Source organism: Panthera tigris, chromosome C2, assembly GCF_018350195.1.
Source record: "Panthera tigris isolate Pti1 chromosome C2, P.tigris_Pti1_mat1.1, whole genome shotgun sequence".
Lineage (NCBI taxonomy): Eukaryota > Metazoa > Chordata > Mammalia > Carnivora > Felidae > Panthera > Panthera tigris.
The window spans coordinates 45,469,235-45,481,718 of NC_056668.1; the positions used below are offsets into that span (position 1 = coordinate 45,469,235).

Sequence of the window (12,484 nt, forward strand, 5' to 3'; positions counted from 1 at the left end):
TAGTTTTAGTTTGTTTGTATATCAGTCTCCCCTACAAGACTGAGTTTTATAAAGACCTTGACCTACTTGTTCTTACATCCTCAAGGCCAAGCATAATCCCTGGCGCATGGCAGACAGTCATGATGATCTTTAGTGGGGAGCTGTTCAATTTGTCTAGCATTATGAAAGTATGAAAATAACATCGTGTATAAAACAAATATAAAAGTTTATATCTGAAATGTATATGTGCCTAATAGGAAGCATAGTTCATTATGACATAAGGCATCTGTGAAGGTATTCTAGACCAGACAATTGGGAGGTGACTGTCTGGAAAATCAGGTTCTTAAGGTGCCATCTGGGACACATTTGGGGCTAGATAAGCCTGCATCTATTTTTGAGTATTCCCAAAGTTCACTAGATGATCCTATATGTTTATAAAGACTTGCTGAATAGAAATATATTGTATTCCATGTAGCATTCAGTATAGGCATTAAAAAATATATATCAGGCTGTGGAAAACCCTAATATAAATAAAATTGTAGAGTGTTAATCATTTCCAAGATAGTTGTACGCTGTTCTTTGTAATGATGATTATCAACATAAGAATGTAGCGCGTGATAGATTCACAAGAATTTCTGAGGCTCAGATGAGTATATTTGAATGTGTTTTCAAGTGTAGAGATTCAAATGAACATATTCTTTTACATATTGTGTGTGAATCCTTTGAGCATTGCAAGTGAAGGACCTTTCAGTTTTTACTTTAAACAAAGAAACTGTATTTTCGTAATTCTCTTTTAATTTCAAAGAAACTGTGGTTTTTATTTTTCAGTGTTGAAAATGAGCCCATGAGCACAAGTCAGAAAAAGGAAAATGCGCTTTCATCAGAAGCAGTAAAGGTATAGTTTCAAATTAATATTATATTAAGCAAATATTTTTCTTAGTTTCTGCTCCTTTTAGATTCTGCGTCTCATTTGACATTTGAAAAAGAGCACTGTATTACTGATGTGTAAATCCAGCCCACCTCTGTTGGACATAGTATGTGGGGCAGGGTGGGGGGAGTGGGCACTGAGAGAGTCAGAGAATGGTGTGCTCATCCCAGCTCTGCCACTAACCTTCTGTGAGGCCTTCAGCTCAGGCACTTAACATCTCAGAGCCTTAGTTTTAGTTCTAAATCTGTGAAATGGATCACCTGATCTCCAGAGTTTCTTTTCCCTAGGACATTCTTTGATTTATGTTGTGTTTTCCCAAATGCTGCTGACATCTAATAGTACTTTAGGCAGGCAGTAGTTAACAACATGTTCTTGCATGCTCCTAGTATGTGATGGATATTTTTGATCAGCTCACATATGAACTGGCTTTTTTTTTTTTTTTTCTTCTACAGGACTAGCATGAAAAGTGTGTAAGCTACACACCTCCCTAGATAGTTACTGATAAGTGCGGTTAAAAATCCTTGAGAATCGGGGCGCCTGGGTGGCTCAGTCGGTTAAGCGTCCGACTTCGGCTCAGGTCACGATCTCGCAGTCCGCGGGTTCCAGCCCCGCGTCGGGCTCTGGGCTGATGGCTCAGAGCCTGGAGCCTGCTTCTGATTCTGTGTCTCCCTCTCTCTCTGCCCCTCCCCCGTTCATGCTGTGTCTCTCTCTGTCTGAAAAATAAATAAACGTTAAAAAAAAATTTAAAAAAAAAATCCTTGAGAATCACGAAACCTTGTGACTTTTTTTTTTTTTTTTTTTTTTTTTTTTTTTAACTCATAAGTGGTTTACTAGAAATTGTACATTTGTTTTGTCAGGTGATACGATGCCAGATAGGTGACCAAGTTTTCGTAGCTGTACCACAGTCATGGAGTCTGTTCTCAGTTACTTTCTTCTTACATGATTTGTGACAGTCTATACAGGAGAATGCTTGTACTTCCCATGCATTCCAGAGTAAGTTAGCTTGGTCAGTGGGAGGACCACAAAGTCCAGTGAATTCTTCATTATTGATAGGGGGACTTTTTGTTGCTGTTTGTGTATTTGAGAGAGGGAGAGAGAGAGAATGAGAATGGGAGTGGGGGAGAAGCAGAGAGAGAAGAGAGGATCTCAAGCAGGCTCTGCGCTGTCAGCACAGAGCCTGATGCAGAGCTCGAACTCACCCTGAGATCATGACCTGAGCTGAAATCAAGAGTCAGGCGCTTAAATGACTGAGCCACCCAGGCGCTGCCTGATAGGGGGACCTTTTTTTTTTTTTTTAGATATATAGATAATTTATTGTCAAATTGGTTTCCATACAACACCCAGTGCTCATCCCAACAGGTGTCCTCCTCAATGCCCATCACCCACTTTCTCCTCTCCCTCACAGGGGGACTTTTAAACATTATATAATTCAAAAGGCATTAGATATGGTTGAGATAAAGTTGTTTTCATTCTTCCCCATCATAGTCAACAATATAAATTTATTTTTTTAATTATTTTTAAAATTTTATTTTAGAAAGAATTCTCAAGTGGGGGAGAGATTTTTTTTTAAACTTTTTTTTTTTAACGTTTTATTTATTTTTGAGACAGAGAGAGACAGTATGAACGGGGGAGGGTCAGAGAGAGGGAGACACAGAATCTGAAACAGGCTCCAGGCTCTGAGCGGTCAGCACAGAGCCCGACGTGGGGCTCGAACTCACGGACCGCGAGATCATGACCTGAGCTGAAGTCGGCCGCTTAACCGACTGAGCCACCCAGGTGCCCCTTGATTCTTTTTTTTAAAATTTTTTGAAATATAATTTTTGAAAGAGAGAGGAACAGTGTGAGTGGGGGGACGGGAGGGGCAAAGAGAGAGGGAGACACAGAATTAAGTAGGCTTCAGGCTCTAAGCTGTCAGCACAGAGCCTGATGTGGGGCTCAAACCCATGAGCCATGAGGTCATGACCTGAGCCATGATTTCGCCACCCAGGTGCCTGGAGGTGGGGAGGAAGAGAGAGGGAGGGAAGGGGAAAGGGAGAGGGAGGGAGGAAGATATTCTTAAGCAGGTCTCATGCTCAATGCGGAGACAAAATGGGGTTTGATCCTCGGATCCTGGGATCATAACCTGAGCTGAAATCAAGAGCCAGACACTCAACCAACTGAGCTACCCAGGCCCCCCTAAATTTTTTTGAAAGAAAATATCAGGATCTGATTTTTTTTTAACTTTATTGAAAGAAAAAAATCAGGATTACTTTGCTTTCTTTATCTTTCTTCATTTCTTTGTGAGTTTGACTATTAGATCCTGCTTTAAGGTTTTGTAACATTTCTGCCTACTCCTCTCCTACCTCCTCAACCAGTTGTTAGCCAGCCTGATGGTTGACCACTGCATGGGCTTTGTAGCTTTCTTCTTCTTCTTCAGTTTTTGCATGGTCTTGAGTTTCGTTACTTCAAGATTTTTACTTCTCTTGGTGTACATGCAGCCTTGCTCTTATGTTGTTTTACAGGAAATATTTTCTTTTGAGATCTCAAACTTCAAGGTTTCTTTGGCTACCAGCTACTGTCATTCCATCTTCTAATCCCTCATTGCCTCATTGTACCTGTTCCTTAACCTTCACCAAACATTCCTGCTCTCCTTGCTGTGCCTCCCTTGTCTTGGTCTCTACTTGTTTTCCCACATGGCCTGTAACTGATACTGTACTACTTCAGCTATAATCTCACTAAAAAAAAACCTTCACTCTTCAAACTTGGTCTTCCCTATAGTCTTTCTTTCTACTTGCAGACAAAGGCACACCTTTGTAGATATGGTAAATATATATGTGGGACAAATATAGCAGCTGGACCTCTATTATTACAGTCTTTCTATCCATTCTTAATATCTTGGTTTGAATACCCAAGATAATTTCAGTTTGGGATCTGTGTTCCCAAGTAAATATGGTCCACAGTCCCAAGATTGTTTCTCTTATGATTTAAGGCTTATTGGATTACTTACACACGGGCAGTCCACTGAACTCATATTGGAAGGGCATCACGACACTCCCACTGGAGTGGCCTGAGCATTTTGGTCCTTTGGAAACTGTTAGTAAGATTTCTTCAACCTAGCCACACAGATCCAGTGGTTTAGATACCTATTTCTGCCATGCATAAAAAATATGTATTTTGATAATACCAATAGTCAACACCATTCCTTCAGGGAAAAAATGGGTCAGCAGCAATATTTATGATCTTGTTATTGTAAATAGTCTCAATTTAAGTCTTTTCAGAAGCAAGTGGAATAAAACGTGCATATTTGTTTTCTTTCTAATAAGTAGTTTTCTGAAACACAGCACTCTACTGTAATGTGACATTTGTTACCATGCTTCCATCTTATTAATCTGAATTTTATGATAATGCCTTCTGTGATGAGGAAAAATATGCAGCATTTTTCCTGTTGAGTCTGAAATGTAACAGATTTATGAATAATAAATGTTATCTGTTTCCTTTTGTATTTGATTTTGAGATGCCAAATCAAGATGTTGAAGATCGTTTAGTTGTAAGTTTAAGCTACAAAATTTAATTGTATTTTTCAAACAACTAAAGACTATAGAAGCTTGATACCATGTCTGGACATCATTATATTCTTAGCTGTCACTTATATGCCATATAAGTTTTGCTGTTTTGCGAACATCAGTAGCTATTTCTAACACTTGGATTTGTCTTTCCACTGATAAATTTATTTCTTTTATATGAACTAGGTTTCTATGGCTGGCAAAACTTGTAGATACTTAGTCCATATTCTACCTTTATTTTTCTATGGGGTCTACAGTCTTCGGTCTTGTAGCCTTAGACACCTGGTCTTGGTGCATTCACGCCTACTGTTATTTAAAAGAGTGGGAGACATGTTCTCATTCTCTGCTTCCAGCTACCAACTTCAGAGGAGTTTTCATCCCTTGTTGCCTTCCAAGAATAAACTTCCTTGGGCCCCTTTCTAGTGGTTTGGTCTCTTATTTCCTGCCTTCTCTTGGACCTTGCCTTGACTGTCCATCCCTCCATCTTCGCTGGCTTCTGTTTCTCTTCTTGTTTTGTTTTATTTCTTTTTGTGGGTCTGGTTTCTTTTCAGTCTATCATTTCACTTCACTCCCTGTTTCTACCCAAAAGTTTCTTATGAAAGTCTGTTTCAATCATTGTTAAATTCTTGATCCTTTCAATTTGATTCCTATCTCTTTTCTAGTTTCCTCAGACATGGGAAGCTTAGTACTGTGCCTGGTACACATGTTATAAATACTCAGTAAGTGGTTAAATGAGTAAAAGTCATCCCATGAAACCAGTGACATCTTGCTAACCACAGTCAGTAGTCTTTTCTTAATTCTTAGTTTATTTAACCTATTGAGGCACTTAATTTTCCAGGTCTTGTCTTCTTTACAGAGATTTATTTTTTTATCTTTGCTTCCATAATATCATACTTTGTTTCATTTCCTGTCTCTGGTGAATACCTTCTGTTTCCTTCTGATTTTCTGGCTAAATGACTTTTCATATAGATGTTTCTCAAAGTCCTAGGTCTTCCTCAATGTCAGTCTTCCGAAGTAATTATCTTTCAGTCTTATTATTTTATTTTTTTGGCTCTCACATCTCTATTTGACATTGCTTTTTAACTCCAGACTTGAGCATCAGTGTTCCAGACATTTCTGCATGGATGGCCTTTGATACCTCAAATTCAGTCTGGCCAAAAGTCTTGCTATCTTCAGAGATGTTCTCTATATGTATTTGGTTGGGAGGTGAAGGTGATGGGAGGTAGGGAGGATCCTTCAACTGCTTAGGAAAGGGGAAGAGCCCTGGGCTCACGTATTCTGTCCGAATATTTTCAACCAAACTCTTTACTTTTTATCCTGTGTCTCACACTGTCCTAAGTGGTACCTAGTGTCTTTAAAACCTGACCTTTTTCAGGTTGTCCATGGACTAGATTGTTTCCTTCATGATCAGAGCTCCCCCTTGGGTTGGAGCAGTTGGGTAGAAGTTGGGTTGGAGCAGTTGGTTAGAAGCTTCCTGTGGTCAGTTACCCTGCCTCCAGCTGCCTTTGCCTTCTAAACATTTTTTGAAATTTCTTATCCGCTAATATCTATTCTCTTCCTCTCTTTGTATTTATAACTTAAACATTTCCTTTACTATCATTTTGTAATGTTTTGTACAAGAGAAACAGTATGTGTGCTTCATCAACAGTGCTAATTAGAATTTTTATCTTTTTATAATTGAAGAAAGTGAATCTCAAAGATTGTCACTTAACAAACCTACACTGTTAGTGCGAGGAGACGAGAATTCAGATACAGTTCTGTATAATGTTCCGCATTTGTGAACTTAATTTATAAGATATATTCATAAACTAGATTTACCAAAAAGAAATCTTATTAAAAAATTAGATTCTATTTTCAGAAATGAGTCATTAGCTAAGTAAAGTGAATTGAATTTGGACCATAGGTTATAGATTCTCCAACCCAGCCCTAAATAAATTGATGGTTATTAGGCTTGTTCTCAATAGCTTGAAATCTGCTTTATATAAAATTTAACTTTTTTCCCATTTTAGAACTGCTGCTTATAACTAATCATAAAACTTTCGTGAAGTTTCTAGAGTGGTTTTTAACAGGCGGTTTATAGATACCTATGATGTACCTATGAATAATCAAGGAGTATCAGTCTAGTGCATATTACTATGATTTATAACATCTATTTTTAATCCTGTGAATAAGTCACTTAACAAAGACTCATACTTTTTTTTTTTTAATGTTTATTTATTTATTTTGAGAGAGGGAAAGAACATAAGCTGGGGAGGGGCAGAGAGAGGGAGAGAGAGAATCCCAAGCAGGCTCTGTGCTGTCAGTGCGAAGCCTGCCATGGGGCTAGAACCCATGAACCACGAGGTCATGACCTGAGCTGAAATCAAGAGTTGACCACTTAACTGAGCCACCCAGACCCCCTCCACACACTTTTTATTTATTTTTTTTTAACTATTGCCAGGTAAAGATGGGAAAATTGTAGCTCAAGAAGTTCTTATTGAAGAGAAATAGTCACTAACTGTTCCTTCTACTAATCTATTGAGTGTACAGTGTTGTTTAGTAAGATGGACATACTCAATATATACATCTGTTCATATTTTGATATGCGTAACTCTTCCTTCCTTATTGGTCTCTTTCAACTTTTTCTTGGCCGAAAGTGAAATGATAGCCAAATTTAAATATGTTAAATGTTTTCTTGGTTAGGCTAGGGGGAAGTTGCTTACTGGACTAATTTTTTAAATAAATTATGGCCTTAAATGCTTGCTATCTTTTTTCTCAGCAATACAGATAATAGCGGCAGTAAAACGTCAGTTTTATGTAGAGATTTTCAAATTTTTCTTTTTCAAATTTTTTTTTTTTTAATGTACTTACTTATTTTTGAAGGAGAGAGGGACAGAGCATGAGCAGGGAAGGGGCAGAGAGAGAGGGAGACACAGAATCCAAAGCAGGCTCCAGGCACTGAGCTGTCAGCACAGAGCCCGATGGGGGCTCAAACTCACGAATTGTGACATATGACCTGAGCTGAAGTCGGACGCTTAACCGACTGAGCTGCCCAGGCGCCCCCAAATTTTTTTTTCAAATACAAGAATTCTTTAAAAAAAAAAAATTCAATTGTAATCACTTTTGGAACCCATTTATAAATAGATTAAAGCTTTAGTTGATAGGAATGTTGATGATGGAATGAGTTGTCTCATAGTGAGCCACTACCTATCTGCCTCTGCCAACCATGGGCCTCCTTGGAAAAGTTTTAAAATTACATGTGCAGTGATGGAAAGAACAGTCTTTGGAATCAGACAGATCTGGGCTTAAATCCCAGCTTTCCATGTGGTAGTTTTGTAATCTTGGAAAATTTACTCAACTTCTTTGAACTTTGGTTTGCTGATCTGCAGTGGGAGTGTGTGGAAGGTTGTTCAAATCCTGTTTCATAGAAGTGCTTTGGAATTAACCAAGATAACACATACAGCACTACCTGATGCTGGACACAAAATAGGTACTCAGGAAAAAAGCTGCCTTCTTGCCATATAAAGTCTAGCTGAAACTTAGAAATAACTCTTTGAGAATGATACTGACTTTTTCTGGGTGAATAGTATAGAAGTAGTTACTAGAAACATTAACTCTATCACATTTGAATAGAAGGCACACATGGAGGTACACACACTGAAATTTAGCCAGAAGTAAAAAATTCTCAGCCCTTAATTCCTTCTATAAAGACTGAGGCTGTCAGGTGCCCGAAGTGGAGATTGCACTGTGTATCACTGTGTAGTCCAGATGACCAAAGGAACTGCCAGGGCCAGAGCCTGTCAGTGTGGCTGGTGCTGGTCTGGGGCCTTGATCCTTAGAGTTCCGGGTGTCGAATGTAGTATAAGGTATCTGGTTTGATTTGTGGCAGCTCCATTCTGTCAGAGACCAGTAGTGGTCCTATTTTGTGGTATGATGGAGTACCTTATCAAATGGAAGCTGTGTATGAAAGGTTATCTACATACTCCAGATTTCTGTGAGTATATTTTCCTCCATGGGTGCCACATACTGATTTGAGAACATTAGAAGGGGGTTCCAGAAAGCTCTCATAGAATTAAAAACATTTATTCTTCTGGCCCAGTGTTTTCATCAGAGAAATCTTGATACCATAACAGAAAGGAGTGGCCTTTCTCCTATCTTATGTCATTTGGTTCCTCTTTCTTCTTTCGTTACACACCTGCCCAGGTTGATTGAATTTCTACCTACATCTTAACCCTTGACAAGGCTCACATCTGTCCTTCCAGCCCAATGTGTTCTCCTGAGCTTTAGGGTAAGAGAGCCAATTCTTTGCACCTTTCCTGTCAGTGTCACTGGGTATAAGATTTGATGGTCTCAAAGTTGAACTCAGTCTATTTTATCCTAATTTCCTTCCCTTCTGTATTCCCTATCTTGCTTCAAGGTGCCGCCAATTACCCTATCTTGACATCTGGAAATGACTCTGTCATTTTGTCTCTTCATTGTGCCAGGGACCATCAACAGCCCTTTCTTCCTGTCCATACCCATTGCTACTCTATAGCTGAGACTTTTCATATTTTAGACTGGCAGTTTTTTACTCTCATGTTTTTTTTTCCTCTGACACAGATGATAGATGACTGTCTTGGGTCACCTGTGGTTATGGGCACTTGTTTGGTACACTATATATAACTAAATCCCTTTGTCAGAAATTACATGGAAATGAAAAACTGAAAGTATCATCACAGATAAAACTTGATTTCATGCTAGAGCATTTAAATTTATTTATTTATTTTGAGAGAGAGCACAAGCAGGGGAGGGGGAGAAAGAGAGAGAATCGCAAGCAGGCTCTGCAGGGTCAGTGCAGAGCCTTATGTGGCCTTTGAATTCATGAAACTGTGAAATCATGACCTAAGCCTAAGTCAAGAGTCAGATGCTTAACTGACTAAACCACCCAGGCACCCCCCATTCTAGAATACTATTTGTAAGTGAAATTTCAGCTTTTTAAAAATGTATTTTTTTAGAGACAGAGTGTGAGCAGGGGAGGGGCAGAGAGGGAGACACAGAATCCGAAGCAGCTCCAGGCTCTGAGCTGTGAGCACAGAGCCCAATGTGGGGTTCAACTCACAGACCATGAGATCATGACCTGAGCCGAAATCAAACGCTTAACTGACTGAGCCACCCAAGTGCCCCAAACTTCAGCTTTTTAACTAATTTTAGTAATAAATTATTTGTGACATCTCAAAACTCATCACAGCACAGATATGTCATGACTAAAAGTTGCAGATAACTTATTATGTTAAACAATAACCAGATTAGTCAGGGTGAAATAGTTGATGTCCAACCGGCTGGCCTGTTCTAATTTTTTAGTGGAAAAATAATTCTGTGATAAAAATGTAATACTACCTTTCAAACAAAAATTCCTTTAACAATAAGGGTATAAATAGCTCACCTTTGCACCTTACCATTAGTTGTGAAACCCATTTATTGGAAAAAAGTATTCATGTAAATATGTCTCAATAGTTTATAGTTAATTAAACAACATCCCACAAATTAAATCCATTATGATGAAAGTAAATAGTGATTTTGATTAAAAATTTTAGCACTACTTAAACTATAGCTAACTCAGGATATCAGTAAAAATCTGATAATAAATATCTCCCTCAAAACTGAAGAAATAGTAACTATTGGTGGTAGAATTTCAAAATTTGGCAAATTTGTCAGGTAATGTGTTAACAGCCAGATGTCTTAGCAAACCAACTAGAATTCTCTAGTAAGCAGCTGTTTTTTTTAGTTTATGAGTGTCAGATTTTAGTACCTGTTAATAATTTAGGTGATAGTCTTCCTTTTGGTGAAAGCATATAAAATTGTTTGCCTTTACCTTGTGGTGGCAGGGAAAACAGGATGGTAGGGATGTTTATTGGAAGAACATGTGCATAGGTGATTTTCATTCTGAAAAACCTGAGTTGTATTAGAAATTTCCCAGGCAAAGAGGACAAGGAATAAGTGGTCTCAGCAGTGGGAATAGCATTATTGCAAGGATGTTCTGTAGTAAGAAGAGAGAGGGGAGAGAGGAGATGGAGAAGGACTGAATGAGGATGGATATGATGACATTAGACATTGCAAGCATTGTGAGTGGCAAGAGATGAAATTGGAGAAAGACACAGGGGCCTCCACCCACCAGTACCTTGAGTGCCATACTTGAGAGTTTGGATTTTATCCTGACAGCAATGCATAGCCTTTAAAGGTTTTTAAGGATGATCAGATTTGAATTCTAAAAGACTGCTCTAGTTTTTATCTGGAGAGTAGACTGGGGACAGTGCAAGCAAGGAAACAGATTAAGTCACTGCTGGCAGTATTCTAGGGGAGAGGTCATGGTATCCTGATGATTTTGTCTGACTTTTTAACAAATGGGAATGTTAAGGTTTGCAGAAAAAGGAAGAGTGGAAACAAAGCATAGTCAGGTCAATTTTGGATGTGTTTAGCTAGAGGTTCCAATGAAGTATCCAGGTGGATATGGATGGTGAATTGATAGTTATAACTAATATATCAGATATACTGTCTGAGCTACAAATAAAAATCTGGGAATCCTCTGATTAATCTGTGGGAAATGAAACCTGATAAGATGATCATGAAGATAAAGCAGTCCTAGGCTGGAAATTGAAGCAGCATGTTACATAAGGGATGGCTAGAATGATGTGAACTGGAAGGAGATGGAAAAAGTTTAGAGAAGAAGGTAAATCTCAGAGTAATGTCATAGAAGCCAAAGGAAGATTGGTTATCAGGAAGGGATTAAATCTCACATTCTGCAGACACGGACGAGGCGGGGGGAAAGTATCTTAGCAAGTAGGACAGTGTATTTTAGAGATTGTGGTCAGCACAACTGGGGAGGAAGCTAGATTATGCAAGCACTTAAGGAGTGATTTGGGAGGAAAGGGGAAAGAAGATGGTGAGAGTTAGGAATCCTTTTTTGAGGAGGTTGTTAGTAAAGAGTGGAGAGGGCTTTCCTTGGACATTTACTTATGAACGGTGGGCTAACAGAAGGGGCAGATGAGGAACTTTAATTCCCAAGGAGGCAACAAGGACTCAACTTGTGCCGTGGTGGAGAAATTCGCCTTGGGTGAGGAGTCCTTCCTTCATGAAGAGCATCAGTGAAGGAAGCCGCGCAGATCCTGCTAGAGTCAGAGCTGTGAGGGATCATCTGCATGAAAGAGAGGGTAGGGGGCTCTGCTGAGCAAGTCTGTGGGATAGTGAAGGGAGTAGGAGAGGTGGGAAGTAGCTGCTGTGGAAAATGAGGAAAGAGTACAGACAGATTTCCAGCAGAGGCTGTAAATTGTGAATTATTGGCTGCCTGTATCTGCATAGCGTGCATATACTTGGGGCTTTTTAAAGCAAGACTCATTCGCTTAGGCAGAAAAGATAAAACTGGAAATTTTCTGGGTGGGGATGGCCAAGGAATAAAACAAAGAGACTTTGAGGTTATTCTTCATTTGAGAGCCAGATAGAAAATACAGGAAATTTTGTGGGAACTGAAAGGGACAGTGTAAGAGAGGACAGAAGCTGTGATGAGGCAGGGGACAGTGTGGTAAGACAGCCGGAAAGATGAGAAGGTGGGGACACTGGGGAATGCTTGAGATGGAGTTTCAGAGGTGACACAGTCATGGGTAACCACTAGGGTCAGAGTTAACCAAAGAGGCAAGAAAAGTGGCAGTGGAAGTCACTGGAGTTGAGGGCGCTCAGGATCTGTGAGTCAGGGTGTCTGAAGTATTACCCTTGCTATGTGCAGTAAAGGCACAGTCTGAGGTAGAAAGGATGATGAAGTCAGATGCTTGACACAGTAAAGGAAGAGTCACCTGGCTCTTCACTGTTTTCCACTCAACAGTCTCTATGGTGACACACTCTACCCCTGACCTTTTTGACCTTATGTCCTGTGCTAATCACAATGTTGGGACAGCACCTGCCACCTGTTCCCTGCTATAGACTGCTCATAGGAGGTGATACACTCCAATACTAGTTAGACCTGCAAACAAATTCTTACATCACTAGAATGTGGGTTCCATGAAAGCAGTGCTCTTGGTGGTTTTTT

At 39.4% G+C, this 12,484-nt stretch overlaps 1 protein-coding gene across 2 annotated transcripts in view; it reads left to right on the forward strand.

Annotated features, from left to right (window-relative positions):
* CRYBG3 (crystallin beta-gamma domain containing 3) overlaps positions 1-12,484 on the forward strand; it is a 130,276-nt gene that overhangs the window by 18,205 nt on the left and 99,587 nt on the right. For both annotated transcript variants that reach the window (XM_042998379.1, XM_042998380.1), the window contains exon 2: positions 808-874. In XM_042998379.1, the coding sequence (XP_042854313.1) occupies positions 808-874 (67 nt within the window). The remainder of the gene's footprint in view (positions 1-807; positions 875-12,484) is intronic.